Raw genomic sequence first — 27,886 nt, forward strand, 5'->3', positions numbered from 1 at the left:
AACGTACTCGAGCTATAGCTTTCCCAGTCAATATCTGGAAAGTTAAAGTCCCCCATAACAACCACCCTATTTCTTTCACTCTTCTCCTGAATCATCCTCGCGATCCTTTCCTCTACATCTCTAGGACTATTAGGAGGCCTGTAGAAAACTCCTAACAGGGTAACCTCACCTTTCCTATTTCTAACTTCAGCCCAAACTATCTCAGATGGTGAGTCTCCATCCATCGTCCTTTCCACTGCTGTAATACTATCCTTGACAAGCAATGCCACACCTCCCCCTCTTTTACCCCCACCTCTGACCCTACTAAAACATTTAAACCCTGGAACCTGCAACAGCCAATCCTGTTCTACCCATGTCTCCGTAATAGCCACAACATCCAAATCCCAGGTACCAACCCACGGTGCAAGTTCACTACCTTATTTCATATACTTCTCGCATTGAAGTATATACACTTCAAGCCACCTTCCTGCTTACAGGCACCCTCCTTCAAGATTGATGCCGTGTTCCTAACCTCCCTACACTCAAGGTCCTGCACCCTAAAGCTACAATCTAGGTTCCCATGTCCCTGCAGAGTTATCCCCGCCACAAGTATCCAAAACGGTAACTTGTTCTTGAGGGGAACGACTGCAGGGGGTCCCTGCACTGACTGCTTCCTCCCAGTCCCCCTCACTGTCACCCATCTGTCCCACAGTCCAAAGATGTGCAGGTTTAGCAGATTGGCACGGCTAAATTGTCCGTAGTGTTAGGTGCATGCATTAGCTAGACATAAATGTTGGGGAATGGGTCTGGGTGGGTTGCTCTTTGGAGGGTCAGTGTGGACTTTGTTGGGCCGAAGGGCCTGTTACCACACTGTATGGAATCTAATCTAATCAAATCTAATGAGCTTAGTTCTTCTCAGGCATTCTTCAATCTATGGGAGATAGTTACTCCATTGATTTCTTTGCTTTCATATCTCGCTGTTTCTAATACAACTACCTACTACACTTCAAAATGATCCATCGATGTGATGGACTATGAAACAATCCCGAGGAAAGTACTAGGCAATATCAAAAAGTAAAACTTTTTAATTTCCCTTTCAATCTAATCGAGTTACTTTTAAGGTGAAATTTCTTCTAAGGAGAGGAGAATGGGGGGGGGTTCAGATACCCACCCTAACAGAATGTTCTTTCTTGCATGAAAAATGAACATTAAGAAAAGCTTTTTTTTGCGCAGGTCTAATGGAAGTGGATTAACAAGGCTGAGACCCTGTCTATTTCACCTACCACAGCACTCCAGTATGCCCACAGTCTGTGTTAGGACCAGAGACAATGAGCGATTGTACCCATATCTATTTTGCATTTAGGACACATTGGAGATACTCCCACTTTAAATTTCAAAAGGGGGTCTGGAGCCAAGTGGACCCTATGGAGAATGTTTAATTGCAGGGCATGAGTCCTTGCATTTTCCTCGATATCCTCCCATACTTCAGAAGATATCTCAATGTCCAGCTCCTTTTCCCATACCTGACAGAGCCGTTTGGAGTCATCTGTGGGGCCCTCTCCCAATAGGTGATAGACATTACTGACAGAAAATGTGTCCTCAGTACTCAGCACCCTCTTCTCCATGTCAGATCTATAAGAATCAGTTAGAAGTGAGGTCTCTTTTTGTATGAAATTCCTAATTTGAAAGAAACGAAAGAGGTCCCTACTGGGCAATTCGTATTTTCGAGCCAACTGGTCAAAGGACATCAGTATATCCCCTTCGAATAAGTCACCCAGGCAAGACACACCCTGAGCTGCCCATAGTTTAAACCATTATCCCTGGCTGAAATCCTGGCATACCAACTATGGGTATAAAAAATGATGTTTTGGCAGTATCGCCCTCACTCTGATGCATTGCCCTCCATGTCTTGACAGTATTAATAACTATTGGGCTATGGAATATTCCTTAACTGTCCTCATTTTGTCCAAGAATAACAAGCCAGTGAGGGGGCATCTTGCCTGAGATGCCTCGATGTCCAGCCAAAGTGAGTGAGTGTCCCCCCAGGACCCAATCATTCACGTAAGATAACAATGAGCTTAACACCTCCCAGTCTGTGGGGTAGCTGCAATTTAGTCAGCTTAATAAGGGGTCGCTTGTGATACCAAATAAAGGAACTGAACCAGCCGTTCAGTCTTCTAAATGTTTGCTTAGTAAAAAGCAGAGGAAGTATTGACATAGGATATAGCAGATGGGGGAGAATGTTCATTTTAATGAGGGCTATCCAACCTAACCAGGAGATTGGAGGCACCTCCCATCTTCAAAGGTATTGTTTGATTCTGTGAAATAAATGGGCAAAATTAGCTTTAAATAGCTGGTCAAAGACAGAGGTAATGAATATACCTAAGTTGACCACCTAAAGGGAAATCGAGATTCATCGTCTGGATCAGGTATGTTGGGAGACTACCCATGGGCTTGGCCTCTAATTTTGCAAAGTTGATCTTGTGACCCAAAAGGCCACCAAACAAATTAATGCATTGTATTAGATGAGGCACCAAAACTGTTGGGTTTGATAAAAGAACATCATCTGCATACAATGCAATCTATGTGACTTTGTCACCACTTCTGGATCAGATATATTGGGATCCCTACGTATTGCCTCCACCAGCAGTTCAATCACCAATGTGAAAAGCAAATGGTGATAAGGGACAGCCCTGTCAACTGCCCCTAAGGATATTGGAATTAAAAGGCATCTGGAGGATAGATTGATGAATAAGAAGGATTTTGAGGGATATGGGCCAAATGCTGGCAAATAGGACTAGATTAGTTTCGAATATCTGGCCAGCATGGATGAGTTGGACTGAAGGGTCTGTTTATGTGCTGTGCAACTCTACGACCTAGGACGCTATGAATGATTATTAAGAAGAGACCATTTGGCCTATCATGCCTATGCAGACTTTCCAGAAGAGCATCACCAAAATGAATATTTTAAAAATGGGGTGTTCATTATCTGCAAAAGAAAAAGTCCAATCATCGCATTAGAACTTACATAAATTTTCTAAAGAAAATTATAACTGTATCTGGATGCCCTCATTAGTAGTTGCTCAGTGACCTCCTGGATACGATTAGACATGATTGACTACAAGATATTTGTACAGTTTCTTCCTTGAATCCAGAAGGATACAGTAATAAAGTGAGTGTGGTGACCCTTGCAATGCAGACATGGTCAAAGAAAAATGGTTTTGATCTGTGTTCAAACCAGACATCAGTCAGCAAAATCTCCAGTGAATTTGTGTTTAGCTTAGGAACAGAGAACCATGTGCAGTCAGGCACTAAAACTACTAAAAGTACTCTTAATGGCAAAACTGTAGTTGCTTGTTTAGCAATATTGCCATTAGTTTGGATGCAAACTCTCTTGTGTCACTTACCATGGGAACAGCCTTTGTAAGTTCACATTTCACATTTCAGTAGTCACTTTCAATAGCAACAACATGAACTAATGTGATGCTTTTAATGTAAGGAATATGTTTCACAACTAGTTTCCAGGAAAATGGATGTTCAGCTGAGGAAGATGGCTTAAAGAGGATGCTTAATGCAATGCAGTGGTGACCAATGGAGCTTGTTTGGGTAAGAGCAACAGAACAAATGATGCAAGATTGAGAAAGAAAAAAGATTACTTAAATGATCAAGAGACATTAGGAGTGTATACCTGACCACTAATGTGGATTCTCAGTAAGTGCTTGGGTGACTGGACACTCTTTTCTGTAGCAATACCACGTAAATTCAATATTTCTTTGAACTCCAAATCTCATTTTTGAGCAATAATTAATATTAGTGTCATCTCCCAGATCAAAACAACTTTTCCTTGGGTAACAGCAAGCTACTGTATCAAAACATGTCCCTGTTCTGTTAGACCTTTTCAGGAAGCAGCAAGATCCTCAAGATATCAATGTTATTGTTTTAGTGCCTTTCATCAAAACATTGCTTTCACTGTGAGGAAGCAAGTGCAGTCTGCCCATTGCTCCCACGGCTCCCAGGCAAAGGACCAGATAAAACTTCTGGAACAAATCTTGACAGAGAATTTATTCACATTGCCAACTATATTTTCTTTCTCTCTGAACCACGACTGATTCATCCTGAATGAAAGTGTTTCAGTTTCTGACAGTGGAGCTCCTCCACATTTAATAAGATCTTCAGTCTTAGAGTTTACACTTTACAGCAAAATATCATGTAACGTGCTGAAGTGTGGCCACACACACCATAGAACACTGTGGTACAGAAAGGCATTTCATCATTTGTGTTAAAATAGCATTAACAATTTGTATATCAGTATCTTTAACAGAGAAATGCCCCAGAGCACAATGCAGGGTGAGGACAAAACTGTGCAGTGATAGTATAGGACTGATGGCTGAAATTATTTGATTTAGATTTGATTTGTGGATTTTCACTTGTGTTTTTTTACAAAATACTGTGAGAAGTGTTATATAGTCCTAGATTTGAGAAGATCTTTCAGATTGAGTTGACAGACAGAAGTTAGGAAATTCAAGAGTTGGAGCAGAATTCAAGGTTGGAATGAATGGTTTGAGCACTCTGAAATTTAGACTAAAGTGAATAAGCGGGTGGAGGAGCTATGAAGTTGAACACAAATGTGAATAATTCATTGGTGTGTATTAGAACAACTATTTCTTGCATGTACCAGTGCCTTAAGCATCAAGAATGTTCCAAAGTAGCTAAACTGATTTCTGGGAAAAGATAAGAGGAATGACTGGAGTGTTGTTTGAAAGATGGGTTCTGAGATTATCGCAGGAGGAAAAGAAAGAGAAGACAGTAAAGAATGGAACATAGCATGCAGGATGGAGAAGTGGGATTACAACTATATAGATGTTTGCTTCATGGATTAGAATCAAAAGAACCGAATATTTCTAGGACTAAGGAAGGGAATAAGAAGGGACGATGTGGAGAATTAAGGAAAAAACATCATGGGATACAAGTGTCGTGTCAGGACCAGCTAACCCTACTACCCTTGAGAAAGGTAATGATGAGCTGCCTTCTTAAACCACTGCACTCAATGTTGTGCAGGTACACCTACAGTGCTCATTGGAACAGAGTTTCAGAATTTTTCTCCAGCAATAGCAAAAGAATAGTGACATAATTCCAAATTTGGAGGGTGTGTAGCTTCAAGGGTAAATTGCAGGTAGTGGTACTCCCATGCATCTGGTCCCCTTGTTTCTCTGGATTGTAGAGATGTTGGGTTTGAACGATACTGTGCAAGGAATTTTGGAGAGTTACTGCAGTCCAAAGATAGATGGTGGGGACCACTGCCACTGTGTGTTGTTGATGGAAGGAATGAATGTTGAAGGTGTTGCATGGGGGTGTCATGTTGTGTTGGTTACTAGTCCATGTGTTGCTATCAGCACCGATGGAACTAGTTACTAACCCTGTGTCTTTATCAGTACTGACAGGGTTTGTTACTGACCTCTGTGCCTCTATCAGCATTGACAGAGCTGTTTATAAACCCCTGCATCACTATCAACACTGAAAGTGCTGATTAATACCTGACAGCTTTGTGTGCCATACCATAGGATGAATGTGAACGCATTGGAAATAGGGACAGGTGGGATCTGCAAAAATAGCTCTGGCTTGAGCAACTTCAGTTATCAGGCTACACTGCAGTGTTTGGGATTGTTTTTCTTGGAGAGAAGGTGGCTAAGAGATCTGATAGAAATTTACAAACTCTTGAGAGGTCTGGATAGAGTACACGGGAGAAACTGATCCTGCTCACCAAAAGACTGAGATCTAGAGGGCAGAGATCAAAAAAGATTTGGAAACGTAGCAAATGTAATGTGAACAAAATACTTGAGTGATTTGAATTTGGAATGTACTGGTGGAATGGTGTGGTGGAGATCCAGGAGGACATTGGATTGTTTCTATTTAATTAATCACGTGTAAAGGTTTAGGGAAAGTGCAGGAAACTGGCACTCGGTCAATGCTCATTGGAGAGCCAGTACAGACACTGTTGTCTGAATGGCCTCCCTCTGCACCATAACAATTCTATGATCCTGTGTCTGAGTAGTTGTTGTAACAATAGTGTCCTGGATTTTCCACACAGTGTACAATCTGCAGTATTTGCTGCTCATGAGAAAGGGTTCAGCCATTCCTGGTTAGAAGTGAAAACTCCATACTTGTAGAAAGACATTAAATTAGGGAAACTTCCCATTCTCTCCTGTCCAGGTCACGTGACTGTGTTGAAGCAAAGTTCAGAGGGTGGTGATTGCTCCAGTCAGCAGGACGTTGAATATTGTTTGTGAAGCTCGTATCTAACTTCCTCCTGAGCCTGTGAATCAGTTTCGACTTGATTAGAGTGAGGAAATGCTCTCGTTTCACAAAAACAGACTCAGCTGAGAGCCTGAACGCTAGCCTTCAGCAATCAGTTATTGAAGCTTTAGGAAGGCTATCTGTAGCTAAAGTTTGTATGGGTTTGGATTTCCGTCACATTTTTAGAAGACAAAATAAAAAGCCTGCCTGGAAAATTCATGTGTGATGATTTCCAGAATGTTCATAAATGGAAATAAAAGGCTGTAAGAAACACTGATGATACATTTTGGGGAGGGAGGGGTTGCCCTCACATGGACTCTAACGGGCAGGTTGGAGGGATATGGGGTACACGGAGCTTATTTTTAGCTCGCTCCATAGCCTACTGAAGGATTCATTGGAGACAATAGCTATACTTACAACCACAGCATCGCCCCACCACCACCCACCCACACAATCCCTGAGGCCTGTTGGGTGACTGGGTATTCTTAGATCCCACCTTTCATTTGGTGATCTTAAAAGCTGCAGCCTCTAACACTGGCTACCTCTAAGAATGGGGTTGCTCAGATCGCTGAGCTGTTGACCTTCCGACTAAGCTAGCAGCTGTAGGGGCTGGACTGCTGTTCTTACATCTTGATCTTGATGGAGAAAACACCATTCCCAAGATATTAGCCCACTTCAGCATTTCTGCAAGAAAAAAGAATCAATTGAGGGAGATCTATGGCTTTATTGAAATGGAGGATTGCAATCTAATGAGGCACATTGAGCAGGAAGTTAGCTGCTGCTGATTAAGATTGCTTTCAGTCAGGAAATCTCTGATAAGCTCCTTTTAGAGTATAGATGAGGAAGAGTTCCCCAAAGTACAATGGGATGATTCAGGGATGAGTAATGCTTTGAAATTATTAATAGACATGAGTGACAGGTTTGACATGTATGTCACTACAAAGGTTTTCACATTTGCAATCTTAAAGATATTGACATTTATGTACTTTTGTGAAGAATTGGACACAATGTGAAACCTATAACCCTCCACTGAAATGAACCAGTGAGCAGAGTTTCCTGAAATTTCAGCAAAGCCCAGGGAAAGGAAAGGATCAGGAATGTTGAAGGGGTTAATGGATGAAGCTGCATAGACACATGAGGTTATATACTTTGGTTAGTCTTTGTAAAGTTGTAGAAATGATTTAGGACTAACTGACTAATAGGGCAGCAGACCTCCAGATGCAGCTGTAAGATATTGGTGGATATATTAAGGACAATAACAAATCTGAGGTTAATTGGACTAGAACATTGTCAATATTTTGAGAATTGACATTTTTGATAAAAAGAGGACTGAAAGGGGAAATGGAAAGGTCAGAGTGAGTAGGGAACAGGATATTTTGATGGGAGGATGAGGAAAATGATGGAGAAACAATGTTCAGGTATAGTTTATTTTTATATAGCCATATAAAATCAGAACTGAAAGTATAAGCCAGGCGTGTGAGCTATGGTGTAACTATGTGAAGAAAAGTCTAAATATACTAGTGAATGGTTAAGGGTGTCTTGTAGCAATCTGAGATGGAGTTCGCCCCTTGATCAATTATCTGCTGTTTGATTCCCTTTACAGCTGACACATGTTGAGTCTTTTTAGGATTCCACAAAACTTGGAACTCTTATAGTGCGGTGGTGATGTCTCCATTTCTGAGCCAGAATACCAGGGTTCATGTCCCAACTGCTCCCAAAGAGTGTTATAACACACCTGAACAGGTTGAATAAAAATATTTTCTCCACAAAATTGTGCAAGCTGTAATAACTCAGGCCACAGTCAACAGAATGGTGGGTGACAATAGGGAGTTGCATGGAAGAACATTGAGGGTGAAAACAAATGTCCTCATGTAAGGACAACAAACAGAAAATCTCTGAGAAATAACTTATCCCTAAGTTAGGACAGAGAACATGAGGATCATATCGGTGCTTCATTGGGGGTCTGTCCGTGTAGTCTGTTAATTAATGGATTATCGATGCTTCTATATTTATAACTGGCTATACCCATTCCATGGCTATACCCATTTCAAAATATTAGAGTTCATTGAAGAGAGAGGAGAAAATGAGGTCTGCAGATGCTGGAGATCAGAGCTGAAAACGTGTTGCTGGAAAAGCGCAGCAGATCAGGCAGCATCCAAGGAACAGGAAATTCGACGTTTCCAGCATAAGCCCTTATCAGGAATGAGGAAAGTGTGTCCAGCAGGCTAAGATAAAAGGTAGGGAGGAGGGACTTGGGGGAGGGGCGATGGAGATGTGATAGGTGGAAGGAGGTCAAGGTGAGGGTGATAGGCCGGAGTGGGGTGGGGGCGGAGAGGTCAGGAAGAACATTGCAGGTTAGGAAGGTGGTGCTGACTTCGAGGGATTCGACTGAGACAAGGTGGGGGGAGGGGAAATGAGGCGAACTCAGATTTCTCCAGTTTCCTCATTTCCCCTCCCCCCACCTTGTCTCAGTCGAATCCCTCGAAGTCAGCACCACCTTCCTAACCTGCAATGTTCTTCCTGACCTTTCCGCCCCCACCCCACTCCGGCCGATCACCCTCACCTTGACCTCCTTCCACCTATCACATCTCCATCGCCCCTCCCCCAAGTCCCTCCTCCCTACCTTTTATCTTAGCCTGCTGGACACACTTTCCTCATTCCTGATGAAGGGCTTATGCCAGAAACGTCGAATTTCCTGTCCCTTGGATGCTGCCTGACCTGCTATGCTTTTCCAGCAACACATTTTCAGCTTCGTTGAAGAGAGACACATGTTGTGGATGAAGGAATACCTGTGGATGTACTATACTTAGATTTCCAGAAACCTTTTGAAAAGGTGTCACTTCAAAGATTATTGTGGAAGATAAAGGCTTATTGCAGAGGGGTAACGTACTGGCGTGGATAGAAGATTGGTTGCTTACAAGACATGAGCGTAGGTGTGATTTTTTTTCTCTGGTGGCAAGATTTAACAAGTTGTGTGCCACAATAATTCATGTTGAACTTCAATTGTTTACAATTTATATAAATGACTGAGATGAAGGGTAGAAGATTTGATGCTACATTTGCTGATGACATAAAGGTGGGTGGGAAAGTAAGTTGTGAATAGGGCAAAAGAGATTCCAAAAAGTGTATTGGTATGTAAAGTAAGTGGACAAAGATGTGACAAATGGAGTACAATGTGGTAAAATGTAAAATTGTCATTTTGACAGGCAGAATAAAAACAGAAGCATATTATCTCAATGGTGAGAGATTACAGAGCTCTGAGGCACAGGAAGAACTGGATGATCTTCATGCATGGCTTTAATGCTTTCTCAATTTCTTCAATGGGGGGATAACCCTCCTCAACAAAACCAGCAGAGACTTCACAAACAGTAATACCTTAATCCATGATGACTGGGAGTTCTGATGTCTCTCAAGCAACAGGAGTCATGGATTCCACCTCTGTCTCTGAATTCTGAAAGAACAACCTAGGATCTAGAATGGCTTTTATGACTGGCCAACATCATTGTTGTTATCTTTTTATCCTGCCACTAATACTCCATTATGAAGAAAAGTGAACAACTGCACTGTCTTCCAGAGATCCTAAAGGTGGTAGCTCCAGAGTGGAGGTTGCTTTAGAGCTCACCGAGTCTTCAGCATCTGCTAAATAAAGAAGGCTACACAGACATTCATGTTCAATAAGGAAACATGATGATTAAGTATGATATTCCATGCTGCAGTGATCTCTCATCCATTGAAGCAAAGCATCGCCTATACCTGCTTTCTAACCCTGATTTTAATACACCTCTTGCCCCAAACTTAAATGAAAGGCAGACGGAGAATTCTTTGTTTTAACTATGGCTCAGTCTCCAAAAGAATCAATGTGTCTTTCCTTGTATTCAATTTAAGATTATTTTTGTTATTTACCATAATATTGCATATCAAAGTTTGCTTTATGACTCTGTATAGTCAAGGAATGTACTGTCATTACTGAGCTTCTTTTCAAGTTTCTCCTCCAATTCTGGATGGGAATCACTCAGATAGCCTTGTTTACCACTGGCCTTCATGGGTCTGGTCACCATCCCCACCATGTATGAAAATGAGGTCTACAATATTGTAAATGAACATAGAAAATAGAACATAGAGCAATACAGTGCAGAACAGGCCCTTTGGCCCTCGATGTTGTGCCAACCTGTGATCTAATCTAATCTAATCTCATCTTCCGTCTAGGAACCCTCCAAACACATGCGATGAACTCAGATTTCTCCCATTTCCTCATTTCCCCTCCCCCTACCTTGTCTCAGTCCCAACCCTCAAACTCAACACTACCTTCCTAATCTGCAATCTTCTTCCTGACCTCTCCGCCCCCACCCCCACTCCGGCCTATCACCCTCACCTTAACCTCCTTCCACCTATCGCAATTCCAACACCCCTCTCCCAAGAACCTCCTCCTACCTTTTATCTTAGCCAGCTTGGCACACTTTCCTCATTCCTGAAGAAGGGCTCATGCCCGAAATGTCGATTCTCCTGTTCCTTGGATGCTGTCTGACCTGCTGCGCTTTTCCAGCAAAACATTTTCAGATCTAATCTAAGCCCATCACCCTACTCTATTCCATCATCATACATGTGCTTATTCAAGGACTGTTTAAATGCCCCTTAATGTGGCTGAGTCGGGAATTGAACCCGGGTCTCTGGCGCTGTGAGGTAGCAGTGCTAACCACTGTGCCACTGTGCTGCCCACTTGAGTATACTGTCCTTGAGTAAAAAACCATACCACCTCCTCTTTTACCACCTTCCCTGGTCTTAAGGAAAGATCTAAATCCTGGAACCTTCAACATCCAATCCTGACTTTGCTCTATCCATGTCTCAATAATGGCTACAACATCGAAGTCCCAGGTACCTATCCATGCTGAGAAGCTCACTGACCTTAGTTCGGATACTCCTGGTGTTGAAGTAGACACACTTCAACCCAGCTTGTTGTCGGCCAGCACATTCCTGTGACCGTGAAATCCTGTCCATGCCCTCCCTACTTTCATCCACCTGTGTACTGGAACTACAGCACAGGATCCCACCACCCCCTGCTGAGCTAGATTAAACCCACCTAGATAGCACCAGCAAATTTCCCATCCAGGATATTAGTACCTCTCTGGTTCAAGTGAAGACCATCCTGTTTGTAGAGATACCACCTTCCCTAGAATGAGCCCCAATTATCCACAAACCTGAAACCCCTCCCTCCTGCACCATCTCTGCAGCCACGTGTTCAGCTGATATCTTTCTCTGTTCTTCGCCTTACTATCTCGTGGCACAGGTAACAAACCAGAGATATCAACTCTGTTTGTTCTCGCTCTCAGCTTCCACCATAGCTCCCTGAATTCCTGCCTTATACCCCTAATCCTCTTTCTATACTATGTTGTTGGTACTTATGTGGGCCACAACTTGGTCACCCTCTTCCTTCAGGACCCCAAAGACATGACCCAAGACATCATGAACTCTGGCACCTGGGAGGCAACATTCCAACTGTGAGTCTCTTTCTGACCCTCTCACTACTGAGTCCCCATTGACTAATATTCTCCTCCTTTCCCCCCTTCTCTTCTGTACAATAGGGACAGATTCTGTGCCAGAGACTTGCACCTCAGTGTATGCCCCTGGAAGTCATCCCCCCCCCCCCCCCCAACAGTATTCAAAACTTGTTTTCCAGGAGAACGACCACAGGAAATCCCTGCACTGACTGTGTTTTTCCCCTTTTGAATAGTCACCCAGCTTTCTTCGTGCTTAGGAGTAATTACTTCCTATAACTCTTATCTATCACAGATTCTGCCTCCCAAATGATCCAAAGTTCATCCACCTCCCACTCTAGTTCCCTAACGCAGACTTGGAGGAGTGAGAGTTGGGTGCACTTCCTGCAGATGTACTTGGATGGGACACTAATGGTATCCCTCACCTCGAACATCATGCAGGAGAAATATTCCTCTCCCTGCACTGCCATCCTGCTAGTCCCCTTATCAGAAAGTTAAAAAAAGAAGAGAAACATACCTGATGTGTCCCTGGTGTTTAAGGTTAGAGGACGTGGATGGGTGGGAGAGCCTACAAGGGTAGGGTCTCAGGTTTAGAAAACATTCACTTATATAGCTGGACAGGGGAAAAAAAAGCCCCTCTTTTCCCAGAAACCTCTGCTCTCCAAGGTGCTGCCATTGCTGACGCTTGAGGTAAGCTTTTAAAGTTTTAAGTCAGCGACCAACCTTTCCCGACAGGCCCCTGCTCCAAGCTCCTGCTCTTTCTTCTGCTGCCAACTGAAAATGAAGCTATGTCAAACACAACCATATACAAGGGATGTTAAGTAAGGACATTACCTGGAACCCTATTGTCTCAGATTCCAAATCCATTGATCACTATGACAATGCTCCTTACGCTCAAGTTCAGTTGCTTACTCCCAAAATCGGTGGCCGGTGCTAAAGTTCTCCGAGCAGCAATGCCATTTCAGTACTTACCTCCATGCTGGCTCTGCAGGCCTGTAAAAAAAGGTATCTAATGGCTTAGTCATTGGTAAACAAGATAATTTGATATGGTGATTGGAACTAGGTCCAGTGAATATCATTGACTATGGCATCCTTGATTTAGGGTTGTTAACCTTGATCATACAGGTAGTACTGGCTGACAGATATAAATAGAAGATTCAGAGAGTCTCCAGCCTCCAGAGACTGGCTCTGAGTGGGCTGATCAGAGCCCTGTATTGTGTATATGTAAATAAAGGATGACTTGGTGTTGGGATACTGGCCTCTGTGCGGTTATTTCACTTGATACAGTTTTGTATTGGTCTAAAAGGGTTAATACTTGATTGAGTACAGCAAGTGTTTCCCATTGGGATGATGCATTATGACTTGATCAGAATAAAGCAGAATGTTGCAGGAGACAGACCTGGGGCTTGAGTGCTCCCAACAGCATTGTTTTGTAGGAATGTAGGCCATAAATAATCTGCAAAAATGGGGCCATAATGCAATAGTCACTATTTTGTTTTTTCAACAAAGTCCATCTAGTGAATTCAGAAGGGTAAATATTCTAATTTATATGAGCCAACTTTGGGCTTGAGGAAGCTACACACAACTATCAATATGGCAAGTTAAAGGTTAATTCTGCAATGGCAGAATGATTTTATTCCATTGTAGATGATATAGTGAAAAATGTTGGGCAATTGCATTCCTCATAAAGAATGTAAAATCCACCCATATTTATACTGTCACCAGAAAAACTTGATCTGTCTCTCTCTGCTGTTTACTGTTCTCTCTTTATTGTGAGATTGAGAAAACCTATGGGTAAAGTTTTGCAGGTAAGGAAGGCAAGATAGCAACTCTGAGCTTGTGACACCGATTCGCCAGGAAACTATGCAAATATAAGCAGTCACAGTCCTCACAGCCTGGTTAGATTTCAAAACGAGCGTTGCTTTCAGTCACTAGGTGTTAAATAACACAAAACTGATTGTGTGTATGAGACCATAGATTCTTTTAGTTCACTAGCTCAACAGTGAATGAAAAGGAGCATAAAAAGCATTTGATTTGCTTGTTTGGTTAAAGATTAGCCAATACTTAGACTGCAAAGATCAGTAACTGCACACGGTTTATAACCTGGAGAAGGTTAACATAGGCTGCAACCTTTGCACTGTGGCACTCCCACATGACAGACACTCCGAAGAGGGAAACAGCAACAAGAAACCAGACTTTTCAAAATTAAATATCTTTCAGGTAAGAGATTTTATCTCCGTCAACTACAGTATTCAACGTTTTGGTCACACAAGAAAGGGGATAATTATCTCCACCTTAAACATGTCGGGATCCGTCGACAGGGGAGTAATGGAGGAGTGTGTGAAGGATGAAGTTCCCTTCAGACAAATGCAGAAGGTTGGAGTTCAGTAGCTTGATGTTGGTGTTATTGGACCGTGGCGTAAGAAATTTCTGGGGAGGAGAATGCAGGAATAAATAGGACAATAATACAGTGTGGGCAAATACAGAGTAAAGCCAAGAGTATGTGGGTAAAACAAGTAATAGATATGAAGTTAAGCAATTTTGAGTACGGGTATATAGAACACTGGATTCAAAAAGGGAGGAACTGACAAAAGAGTCTGCATATTACTAACTCCTTAGCTTGCTTTTATCTCGTACAAGATTACACTGATATAAAGTTGAGGATTACCCATCATGCACGTCCTTCACTTAAGTCTGGCACCAACCGATTAAAGAGACCAGCAAATTGAAATTGGAACTATTCAAGATTGTCGTGAGAATATACTCTGTTGCACTTCAATTCTGGCTTTGAATCATTTGCAATATTTGAGCAGTTCCTCTTTGTGAACCATCAAACAGAAAGACAAGATGGCATACTTTTACAGTGAGACGAGAAAGATTTTTTTAAAAAGACATGAGGGGCAATTTTTTTTACATAAATTGTTTTCTATGTGCAATGAACTACCAGAGGAAGTGGTGGATAAGGGTACAATTACAATATTTAAAAAACATTTGGATAAGTACATGACTAGAGATCTGAGCAAAGCGCAGACAGGTAGAACTAGTTTAGTTTGGGATTATGGTCGGCATGGACTGGTTGGACTGGAGGGTCTGTGACTCAATGGCTGTTGCCAAGATAAGTGCTCTTTACATGTCACTTTGAAAGTCTGACTTCGAAACTTCTAATGACCACCCTTCACTATAAGATCGGTGATACATTTGGCCATTAATAAGTGGATTTGAAAAGAGCAACAAAACTTTCATGGAAACTAACACGACCTGAACATAAAGTTTTAACAACTGCCTGGAAATTTAGTTGTGCCTGAAACTGGGTGCACCAGTAGCAGAGCACGTGCTGCTCATGTTTGTTCACATGATCACAGGAGCCATGTTAATGTGGTGCTGCCCAGAAAATCACATGCCTGTTTTGGAGGACAGGAAACTGAGCTTCTCTGACACCACATTGAGGCCAGCAGCACCTTTTACAGGGGAATAAATGTGGGAAATGTTGGAAATACTCTAGGCCTGGCAGTATTTGTGGAGAGATAATCTATGAGTGGAATCTCCCTCTCCCGTGGGCGGCACAGTGGCTCAGTGGTTAGCACTGTTGCTTCACAGCGCCAGAGACTCGGGTTCAATTCCTACCTCAAGCGACTCTCTGTGTGGAGTTTTCCCCGTGTTTGCTTGGGTTTCCTCCGGGTGCTCCGGTTTCCTCCCACAATCCAAAAATGTGCAGGTTAAGTGAATTGGCCAGGTAAATTGTCCATAGTGTTAGGTGAAGGGGTAAATTTAGGAGAATGGGTCTGGGTGGGTTACGCTTCGGAGGGTCAGTGTGGACTTGTGGGGCCAAAGGGCTTGTTTCCACACTGTAAGTAATCAAATCTCCAAAAGTACTAAGGAAGATGGCAGGAAAGGCAATTAATAACCACCTATGGGCTACCATATTGCAACCACTGCATATGAGGACCATGTCAACTATTCGAAATGGGGAGAGAGCAGGAGATTGGCACAAGGTAGTGATGCTTATATAACAAGTCGGTGCAGGCTCAATGGGCTGTATGACCACCTTCTAAACTGTAACACGTCTGTGATTCTATGATGAGTAAGATTAAGTGGTTTGTCTGCTGGGGGTTCACTTGGGGACGGTAGGAGCTGTTTCCAAAGTTGTGGTGATCAGGAGTACAGATGGAACTTGGGGAATGGCTACTGAACTCCAACATTCTGACTTTGTCTTTGACTTCGTCACTATTGGTTCTTCCTGCAAAAACTCCCCAACCTGGGACTGCCCCACCCCACCAGCCAAATCTTGTCCACTGATCCTGAACTTTAAATAGCTTCTGCGGAACCCTCTCTAATGGACCAGACCAGACCCCTTCAAAAATTTCAACAAGACAGCCCAGACCCTAACTTTTCTAGTTGTTTTAAGCAGTTATTCCAGAATGATACAGCTGGCCCAATCACTCAGTTTTAAACAAAACAGAATTTATTTACAGACTAATAAATGAAATGCGAACAAAACACCGTGGGGTGGCACGGTGGCTCAGTGGTTAGCACTGCTGCCTCACAGCATCAGGGTTCCAGGTTCGATTCCAGCCTCAGGTGACTGTCTGTGTGAAGTTTGCACATTCTCCCTGTGTCTGCATGGGTTTCCTCCTGGTGCTCCAGTTTCCTCCCACAGTCGATAGATGTGCAGGTCAGGTGAATTGACCATGCTAAATTGCCCATAGTATTAGGTGCATCATTCAGAGGGAAATGGGTCTGGGTGGGTTACTCTTCGGAGGGTCAATGTGGACTGGTTGGGCCGAAGGGCCTGTTTCCACACCATAGAGAATTCAATCTAATCAAAAGAGAACCGAATTTAGAATGAAAACTTAATCCAGTCTATCGCAACTTAATACTTGTAACATCCCCATAAACAGCCCTTCGGCAAAAAAAGGTAAAATCAAACATAGGTTCTTACAGGACAGATGTCAAAGAGTGAGAGGATCAGCATGGAGCTGTTTATTTTCCCAGCAGCTGTTTCTCTGGGTTCCCTGTTAAAATTGGATAGCAGCTGTAACCCAAACAGGTTGCAAAACCAAACCAAACCAAACCAAATCCTGAATTGAGAGAACTGGCCACTCTCCGTTCATTGTGCAAGTGTTTAAAAAAACTTAAAAGAATTTTAAGCACCTATTTCCAGACATATTGGAACCTTTACGGCCCCTCTGAAGAAAAAAACCAAGAGCAACATAACCTTGTTAAAAGAGCAGCATTGCCACAACTCCCACTTGCCTGGATGGGTGCAGCTTGAACAACCCTCAAGAAGCTTGACACCATCCAGGACAAAGCATCCGCTTGATTGGCTCCACATCCATTCCCTCCACCACCGACGCTCAGTAACAGCAGTGTGTACTATCTGCAAGATGCACCACAGAAATGCATTAAAAATCCTTAGACAGCATCTTCCAAACCCAGGGCCACTTCTACCTAGAAGGACAAGAGCAGCAGATACATGGCAATACCATTGACTACAAGTTCCTCTTCAAGTCACTCACCATTTTGACTTGGAAATATATCACCATTCCTTCACTGTTTCCAGGTCAGAATCTTGGAATTTCCTCCCTAATTGTATTAAAGATCAACCTACAATATGTGGATTGCAGCAGTTCAGGAAGTTAAAAATCACACAACACCACATTATAGTCCAACAGCTTTATTTGGAATTACAAGCTTTCAGAACGCTGCTGCTTCATCAGGTAGCTAGTGGGGCAGAATCATAGGGCATAGAATTTATAGTAAAAAGTCAGTGTCATACAACTGGTAATGTAATGAACAAACCAAGATTGCTGTTAAGTCTTTAATCACTTGGACTGGGGCTGCAGATCTCTATTCATTAATATGTACATTCTAGAACTTCTTTCAAGTCACATTCTCAAGATAACTTAAGGTTTTATCAAAAAACAGTGACATCTCAGCTCAGAAAATGTATTAAAGGTGTGACGTTAGAATCTATCTGTATCCCAACCTTGAGTCAGACTGGTTCTATCCCAAAAGTAGGAATTGATCAAGTGCCACATGGACTGACTCCCTACAGATTGTGTGCTTTTTGAACAAAACAAAACGTAATAACAAATACAAATCTGCAAAAGCAAATTCACCTCATAGTCCTATATGTATGTGTGCATGTGTGTGAGAATGGGCACCTCAGTACCTCACTCTACCGCAAGCCTATTGATAACTTCACAATGCTGCAATAGCTTCGACTCTAAACGTATTAAAACAGCCATCCCCTATGGACAAGCCCTACGCATACACAGGATCTGTTCAGATGAGGAGGAACATGACAATCACCTGAGGCGCTGAAGGACACTCTGATTAGATTGGATTCCCTATAGTGTGGAAACAAACCCTTCGGCCCAACCAGTCCACACTGACCCTCCGAAGAGTAACTCACCCAGACCCATTTCCCTCTGAATGATGCACCTAACACTATGGGCAATTTAGCACAGCCAATTCACCTGACCTGCACATCTATCGACAGTGGGAGGAAACCGGAGCACCAGGAGGAAACACACATATAAGTCTATGGGGCGAATCTGGATTTGCAGATACATTCTATTTTGTTCAAAAGCACACAATCTGTCGCCATTCAGACCGTGTGACACTTGATCAATTCCTAATTTGGAAATAGAACCAGTCTGACTCAAGGTTGGGATACAGACAGATTCTAACCTTACACTTTTAATGCATTTTCTGAACTGAGATGTCACTGATTTTTATAAAACCTACATATTAATGAATCAAAACTTGCAACCCCATTCTAACTGATGAAAGACTTAACAGCAATCTATCTTTAGGAGAAAGTGAGGTCTGCAGATGCTGGAGATCAGAGTCAAGAGTGTGTTGCTGGAAAAGCACAGCAGGTCAGGCAGCATCTGAGGAGCAGGAGAATCGGCGTTTCAGGCTGGAGCCCTTCATCAGCCCTTCCTGATGAAGGGCTCCGGCCTGAAACATTGATTCTCCTGCTCCTCGGATGTTGCCTGACCTGCTGTGCTTTTCCAACAACACACTCTCAACAGCAATCTATTTTTGTTCAATACATTATATCAGTTGTATGACACTTTGATCTTTTACTACAAATTCTGTGTCCTATGACCCTGCCTGACTAGCTACCTGATGAAGAACAGTGCTCTGGAAACTGTTGGACTATAACACGGTGTTGTGTGGTTTTTAACTTTGTCCACCACAGTCTAACACCAGCACTTCCACATCACGGTTGAGAAAGACACCACAACCTTCTCAAGGGTAAATAGGGATGGGCTATAAGTGATAGTCACTTAGTTATTCCCACACCCCATGAGTGAATTAATACAAAAGGATTGCAACCTTGGACCCTAAGTTGGCACTATGATGGACTGTGGTTGCTAACATCAGATTAGCAGGTGCTTCACATAGGGTGAGTCATTGCTGATCCAGGAACTCATATGCTGAATGTCTAATAGTTGACCACTCAAGTGGGTAATAGGCACAAGATGGGACTAGCTCTCCAATTGTCAGGGTGGGAAGGGGGAGTGCAGGGTGTCCTGCATGTTATTGCACTCACTTAGCACTTAAAAAAAAAACTGGAAAATTTCACTCTGAGTTAACTTTTCAGATCTGTTCACTCTTCACTGGCAAAAGGAAAAATCTAACAGGTTTTGAACTTGTGAAAGGGAAAGGCTGGAAACAGGGACAAAATAGATAATCTGTGATAGAATGGAGGGCAAGAGAACAATGGATTCATGGTCATCAATATGGAACCAGTTCAACAGGAGCAGTTGAATCTAGTTGACAACCAGGAATTGGGAAGCAGTTGTAACAATTGATACCAGTCGTTAATGGGACAAATTAATGGATAAAAATTGTGCCAACATAAGGAATTCCAGATCAGCCATGACCCTATTAAATGGCGGAATAGGCTCAAGGTGTGGAATGGCCTAGTCATGTTCCTATTTTCAAAGGCCTTAACTCTTAGTTTTATAACATGGCAAGTGCTGCCTTAGGAAGTGTCCTGAGACAATTGCTCTTCCCAGTTCTATTTTTACACTGTTGTTGCAGACAGCTTTTAAATATTCAGCCCAAGTCAAAGCCCCCATGTCGACGACACTAATAACTATTACCCAAATATTTGTATTTCTTGACTAATGAGGAAAATGTTCATGGTTTTCCACAACCATCCAATCATAACTTATACCAGGAGGTCCTCAGATCAGTTCACCAAAGGTGGTAAAGGAGGCAAATGTCCGGTAACCAGCCCAATGACATGGAAGCTGTGTGCGTTCAGTGATCTCACATGTGTGATTAAGGTAAATGCATCTTCACATCACCTCTCACACCTACCAAAGCACTAATTTCTCATGCGACTCAGTGCAACACGACTCAATTACTCATCCAGGTGTACTGAAGACCTGTGCATTGCATTCACAACCTCCATTTCTCTCTCTGTCTGTCTCTCTCTCTCTCTCACACACACACTCAACTTCCACTGTTGCCAATCCCAAATTTATCTTCCATTGCTTCCACACTACTCCAACTATTCACTGAATTGTGACGATTCCACCTGCACAATTGAAGAGGGGAAATGATGCTCTGTATCATGGGGCTGGATGTTTACATAGGAGATAGGAGCAGTAGTTGGCCATTCAACCTCTCGAGTCTACTTCACCATTCAATATAATCACAACTGATCGTTGAGCTCAGTACTCTAATCCTGTCTCCGTCCTTGATCTCTTCAAGAGCTATATCTACCTCCTTCTTAAAAACGTAATGTTTTGGCCTCAAATCCTTTCAGTGGTAGTGAATTCCATGGGGTGACCACTCTCAAGATGAAAAAATGTCTCCTCATCTCTTCTTAAAAGGCCTCCTCCTTATCCTTAGACTATGACCCCTGGTTCCAGACTCAGCCACCATTGAGATAATTCTTCCTGCAACTAACCCATCTTACCTTGTTAGGATCTCATAGGTTTCTGTGAGTCTACCCCACTCATTCTTTAAAACTCCAGAAAATATAATCCTAACCAATTTAATCTCTCTTCAGTCCTCCCATCTTGGGAACCAATTTCATAAAGCTTCACTGTACTCCCCCTATATCAAGGGGTGGCATGGTGGCACAGTGGTTAGCACTGCTGCCTCACAGCGCCAGAGACCCGTGTTCAATTCCTGCCTCAGGCAACTGTCTGTGTGGAGTTTGCACATTCTCCCCATGTCTGCGTGGGTTTCCTCCGGATGCTCCAGTTTCCTCCCACAGTCCAAAAATGTGCACATTAGGGGAACTGGCCATGCTAAATTGCCGTAGTGTTAGGTGTAGGGGAATGGGTCTGGGTGGGTTGCTCTTCAGAGGGTCGGTGTGGACTTGTTGGGCTGAAGGGCCTGTTTCCACACTGTAGATAATGTAATCTAATCCTTTCTCAGATAAAGAGATCAAAACTGCACACAATATTCCGGGTGTGGTCTCAACAGTGTCCTGTATAATTGCAGCAACACATTCCTGTTTCTGTACTTGAATCCTCTTGTATGAAGGCCAATGTACAGTTTGTCTTCCTTAATGCTGCTTCACCTCAGTTTTTATTTTCATGCATTTACCCACTGCAACATCTCTGCATCCTCCTCACAGCTCATCCTTCCACTCAGTTTTGAGTAATTGCAAACTTGGAGATATGACACATAATTTTCTCATTTAAATCTTTAGCATAGATTGTGAAAGCTGGGATCCTCAAACTGATCCCTGCTGTATCCCATTAGCCACTGCCTGCCATTCAGAAAATGACATATTTATTCCGATTATTTATTTCTCATCTGGTAACCTGGTTTTTAAAATCTATCTCAATACACTGGCCCGCATCTTAGTTTTACACAAATGCCATCATATTAGAGTCATAGAGATGTACAGCACCTTCGGTCCAAATCGTCGCTGACCAGATACCCTAACCTAATCGAGACTCACCTGCAAGCACCCGCCCAAATCTCTCCAAACTCTTCCTATTCATATACTCATCTAGATGCCCTTAAAATGTTGCAATTGTACCAACCTCCACCACATTTCACACATGTACCACCCTCTGCATGAAAAAGTTGCCCCTTAGGTCTCTTTTATATCTTTCCCCTCTCACCCTAAACCTATGCCCTCTAGTTCTGGACTCCCCGACCCAGGGAAAAGACTTTACCTATTTACCCCATCCATGCCCCTCATGATTTCATAAACCTCCATAAGATCACTCCTTAGCCTCTGTGCTCCAGGGATAACAGCCCTGGCCTACTCAGCCTCTCCCTATAGCTCAAATCCTCCAACTCTGGCAACATGCTTGTAAATCTTTTCTGAACCCTTTCAAGTTTCACAACATCCTTCCAATAGGAAGGAGACCACAATTGCAGGCAATATTCCAAAAGTGGCCTAACCAATGTCCTGTTCAGCCGCAACATGACCTCCCAACTCCTGGACTCAATATTCTGATCAGTATTGCTGAGACTACCTTTTTCAGCTCCTTCCTTAACCTTATCCCTGAATCTATCATGAAGCAAAAAGCTGTAGGGCACGGTGTGACCATGGACATTTTCCCTTCCTCTCCACTCCATGTTTCCTCTTCTGCTTGTTAAACCGTCCATCCACAGCAAAGACAGCAACTTCAACAAAGAAGTCACTTGCAGCCATAGTAGGTGCACATAGTATGTTACCCAGTACAAATGGGTGGCAACTAGGCCAGAGAGAAATAGTGGGTCATGTGCCAGCTCGCTAGGGGTGAGATCACAGTTTGGATTGGAGCTGAGGATTTTGATAGTGTAGCATTCAGGAGCATGCTGGTGACCATGTGGTTATATCATAGGGGAATCAAGGGTCATGGGTAAGGGCACTAAAGTAGAATTCAGCATTATCAGGTCAGCTGTGATCTCATTAAATGGCAGAACAGACTCAATGGGCTGAATGGCCTACTTTACCTCCTGAGTTTTCCGTTTTTATGTATAACAAGAAACTTTGCGTATTGGGAGGATGGCTCACTGAACAGCTTCATGAACACACTCAAGGAGAATGGAGGAATCCAAGTCCAGCCTGGCAAGAGGTTTTGAACAGGACTTGGAGACCCTCATTTTGAGTTAGGAAGTAGTGCTTAATTCAAGACTATAGTCAACTGTTATGTGGTGTCTTGTATCCACCTTCCATGAAGGGGAGCCAATGAACCTCTGGGTGCTGCAGTGAAATGTTCAGATGCTGGTCATGAGATCCATGGATCTGCTGGCAGCAGGTTCTGCTGGAGCTACCTCAGTGCAATCGCAGTGCTCTGAGTGATGTGTAGGCTTGTCCAGCAATCTTTGCTTCAGCTTCATGCTACTTCACCAGTGCCCTCATCAATACCCTCATCATGACCAGACTCATTCTGTTGTGTAACTCAGGCTGGGTTGATGGAGGTTACACAGTTTAGTTACTATTGCAATGCAAAACCAAGTCATCTCAAGTTCTGCTCCTGGATGTCATGAAGCTTCCTGTCGAGGTGGGGGGGATATGGAAGTGTAGGGGGCCTTTAATGGAAAACCTTTGTCCTCCTCCTTCTCTGCTGCCTCACTATTTGAGTAACTTCCCACTGAATTTTCTGCAGTCTGTCCTGTTCATGTGGCTGATCTAAAGACACTGTAACCAAAGGTCACACATCTGGGTCACCTTTGTCTTCCCTGACAGTGAACAACAGCTCTTAAAAAAGAAAGATTTAAAACATAAAACACAAAGCTTCCATAAATTTGGCTGAAGCAATCGAAAGCAAAGATCTACAGATGGCAGAAATCTGAAACACAAACAGAAAGTGCTGGAGAAACTTGGCAGGTGCACTGCATCTGCAGAGAGAGAGCAGAGTTATTTCAAGTCCAGAGACCTTCCATCCTAATGTAATGGGTTCTGATGAAGGATTATTGAGCTCAAAACATTGTCTCTGCTTCTTCTCTCTCTCCAGATGCTGCCAGACCCTGCTGAGTTTCTCCAGCACTTTCAGTTGCTGTTGGCTTAAGCAAACGTTACTCAAAAGCACCTGACTTGCTACTTGTTGACAAGTAAATTGGGGAAATGCTCATCTTGCAGCTAAACACATGGGGCTGGATTTTCTCCCAGGTTTTGGGTTACTACATACTTCAGACCAAATGGAAGTTCTGAGCTCACACCCTCCAGAAACCAGACTAGGATGTTTAAATTGTCATGTCCATGCTTACCATCCTAACTGGAAAAGATTTGGGATGGTGATAAGGAGAAGGCAAGACAATGTGGTACAGTCAATGGCACTTGGCAGTCCCAGCAAATCTTAAATATGGGTGATATCCAGCCATTTGGCCTGGCCCTTGCATAGAGAAAGAAAATACTGTCTTGAGGTACAGAGTTTCTGGGACTCCTCAGAACTTTCACTACCCAGCAAAGGGGGAGCTATCACTCCTGTTGTCTGAAATGTAAGAATCCATGGCAACCTTGACAGTGATAAGCTTTGCAACTATCTGATAGCTTGAGGTTGTCTCAAATGATTCCTAGCATGGAACTAAAGGACACTCAGTGGTTAACAGTCTGCAAATAGATGGCAGTTCCAGCTGATAGAATGGCAAATGGCTCCCACTTGTTAAAGTAATGTTTAATAATAATATCCTCAACCACAAAGTAGGGGAAAATGCCAAATTTATATTCCACATTGTTTTGCAGAACAATAGCTACAGTCTTCCTCCCCTTCCCCCGCCATGAGAAAAAATGAGTCTCAGTTTATTTACAGTTGGAATATGGAAGGTTCTGGCTCTGGCAACTGCAAGATCTAACCTGCAGTGCACTGGAATAATATTTAAGAGTTTGTTGGCTGCTTTCCACATCAGGACTATGTATAAACAATGAATCTACCACCTTGTGACCACTACCAAAAACTCAAAAAGACAGGAAAGGAAGTGCTGTTCTTTAGAAGCCCATTCTCTCATGCTAGCCAATACATGTTATCTAATATTAGATCAAAGAAGGGCTTGCATTTATAAAGCACTTTATACACAAGGAAGTACTTGTTAAATTGTTTTGTTGCAATGTAGAAAATGCAGCAACCATTCTCAGCAAATTCTCACAGATAACAATGTGACATGACAAGCTAATCTGTTTTTTGTAATGTTTTGTGGGGTAAATATTGGGCAGGAAACCAAAGGTAACCATTTAAAGGAAGATTAAAATGCTGGAATCAAAATTTTAACTCCTTTTCTCTCTACACTAATACTGCTAAGTTTTTCCAGCCTTTTCTGTTTTTATCTTACACCAGAGTTAGCTCTCCTGATTTTCTTTGAAATTGGGATCTGGGGCCTATTGCATCCACTGACCAGGAGCTGGGTTCCTATTTAAAATTTTGGCTAAAAGATGGTACCTCCTACAGACCATTGCTCCCTCGAGAGAACGTTCAGCATTCACTGGAGTATCAACCTTGATCTTTGAGTTCATGCCCTGGAGTAGGACATAAATGCAAATCCTTATGATTCAGTGGCTGATGGGTCACTAAGTGAGCTAAGTGAGTCATTATGTCATTGACGTGGTATTATTGGTAATGGTCAGATTGAACAATTAATTTCTGTTGCTTTATTTGAATATTCATGTTGTTTCAAAACTTTATTAGTCAGACAAGAAGATTGTTGTTACTCAGGTTACATTATAATTTTTATTATTATAAAAGAACTAATTCCAGAGGAGGGGAGGGTGCCTTTGATATTAAAGTTGGCTTGAACTGAGCATGACATCAAGGATTCCCATCAGTACTAGAGTCAATAGGAACCAGGGGAATAAACTCTGTTCTGGTAAGAATCATACTCAGCAGAAGGAAGCTGATTGTGAGTGTTCAATGTCAGTCATTTCAGCTTCAGCTCAAGACTGCAGGAGTTCCTCCAGTGCAACCATCTCCAGCTGCTTCATTAATGACCTTTCATCCATTATTAGATCAGAAGTGGGGATATTGGCTGATGATTGCACTATTCATGACTCCTGAGATACTCAAGCATCCATGTCCAAATGTAGCAAGACCTGGCCAATCTTGGGCTGTAATGTGGCAAGTAGCATTCATGCCACACAAATGCCAGGCAAAAGAGAATATAGACACTGCCCCTTGATATTCAATGCTGTTGCCATCACTTAGTCCCTCACAATGAGTACTTTGGCTACAAGAGCAGGCCAGCAAATAGGAATCCTGTAGTGATTAACTCCCCAAACTCTGTCCAGCATCTACCAGGCACAGGTCAAGAGTGTGATGGAATACTCTTCACTTGCCAGGATAAGTAGATCTCCAACAATAGTCATGAATCTTGTCGTCATCCAGGACAAAACTACCCACTTCATTAGCACCGCATCCGTTAACATTAATCCCCTCCACCCTAATGCACATTAGCAGCAGCATTGTGTGCCATGTACAAAATGCACTGCAATAACTCACCAAAGATCCCTAGACAGCACCTTCCAAAGCTATAACCACTACTAATTACGAGAACAGCAGATACAAGGGAAATACTGTCCCGACAAGTTTTACTCCAAGCCGCAAACCACCCTGTTATAGAAATATTTTGCAGTTCTTTCACCATTGCTGGGTCAAAATACTGGAACTCCCTCCATATTAGCATAGTGGAAAGACCTACACTGTTGGACTATTGTAGTTCAAGATGGCAGCTCACGACCATTTTCTCAGGGGCAGTTAGGGATAGACAATAAATGTTGGTGAGCCAGCAATGTCCACATTCCGTGAATTAATTTATTTCTAAACTCACTACTTTATTCCAGATTAATTCTATAACAGTAAATTGTTGTTGTATGAATAGATATCTGCACTTCTGATATGCAGATTATTCTAACAGCTGTAACACACAAAAGAAAAGTATTAGTGGCATGATCCTGATGTGCTCATAACTACATTAATACTGACATTAGCCTTCTAACAATCATATGACACCAATTGGATTCTAAAATTATTTATGAAGTTATTATTTTTAAATCTGGGAATATTTGATCATAACAAGACAAATGCATTACTTTAAACATCAGACTTCTTATTGATTACTATGGGTACTTGGATTAAAACAATTTGTAAACACATTAATTTATAGAAAAGACTCTGTGACGGACGATGTCAATAATTGGACAGAAGTATGTTGGTCTGGTGCTATTCTCAGTGGGATGTTTGGTGGCTGTTATACAAGCAACAAGTCCTTGTGAAATCCTCAATCAGGTAAGTGAGATTGGAAATCTCTGCCTTGTTAAATGTTTAAATCGTTTACACCAAATAATGAAGAATATTTTTGGGACAATTAATATATAATATATATTTTCCACATGGGCTCTTCTGACACCACATGACTAGCACAATTATGGTCAGAAAAACAATTATGATCAGAAACACAATAATGGTCAGAAACACAATGTCAGAACTGTAGTTACTCATCTAGATAGTATGGCATTTATGAATTATATTTTATACGTAATAGTGAACTAAATCATTTTCATTTTAATATTTGTATTATTTCCTCTCCTTTTACTGTATTGCCTTCCTTGCACTTATGGGGTAAAAACAATGACTGCAGATGCTGGAAACCAGATTCTGGATTAGTGGTGCTGGAAGAGCACAGCAGTTCAGGTAGCATCCAAGGAGCAGCGAAATCGCTTTTGCCTGAAATGTCGATTTCGCTGCACTTTGGATGTTGCCTGAACTGCTGTGCCTTTCCAGCACCACTAACCCAGAATTCCTTGCACTTACACCATTCAGCAGCAGTGAAGACAGAATGTCCTACTCTCAAATCGTTTTTGACATTGTCCATGAGTTCAGAGTATAGGAGCAAGAATAGACCATTCTGTGCCTTTAGCCTGCTCTGTCATTTGAGATCATAGTTAATTTTATACCTTAATATCATATTCCCACATAATTCCCATATCCTTTGATGTCATTAGTAACTAGAAATCTATCAATCTCTGTCTTGAATTTACTTAACGACTAAGCTTCTACAGTCCTTTGCGGGAGAGAATTCCACAGGTTCAGTACCCTGACAGTAAAGAAGTTCCTCCTTATCTCAGATCGAAATGGCTTGCCTTTTTTTCTGAGACTGTATCCCAAGGTTCTCAACTCCACAGCCAATGGAAACATCCACTCTGCGTCGACTCT

The 27,886-nt window shown here is 42.4% G+C and overlaps 1 protein-coding gene across 1 annotated transcript in view; it reads left to right on the top strand.

The window, feature by feature from the left end:
- The first annotated feature begins 13,547 nt into the window (after positions 1–13,547).
- LOC132818814 (SLIT and NTRK-like protein 1) overlaps positions 13,548–27,886 on the top strand; it is a 53,899-nt gene continuing 39,560 nt past the window's right edge. The window contains exons 1-2 of the mRNA XM_060829915.1: positions 13,548–13,985; positions 26,838–26,959. Coding sequence (XP_060685898.1) covers positions 26,858–26,959 — 102 coding nt within the window. The 5' untranslated portion in view covers positions 13,548–13,985; positions 26,838–26,857. The remainder of the gene's footprint in view (positions 13,986–26,837; positions 26,960–27,886) is intronic.

The sequence above is a fragment of the Hemiscyllium ocellatum genome, chromosome 9 (assembly GCF_020745735.1).
Source record: "Hemiscyllium ocellatum isolate sHemOce1 chromosome 9, sHemOce1.pat.X.cur, whole genome shotgun sequence".
Lineage (NCBI taxonomy): Eukaryota > Metazoa > Chordata > Chondrichthyes > Orectolobiformes > Hemiscylliidae > Hemiscyllium > Hemiscyllium ocellatum.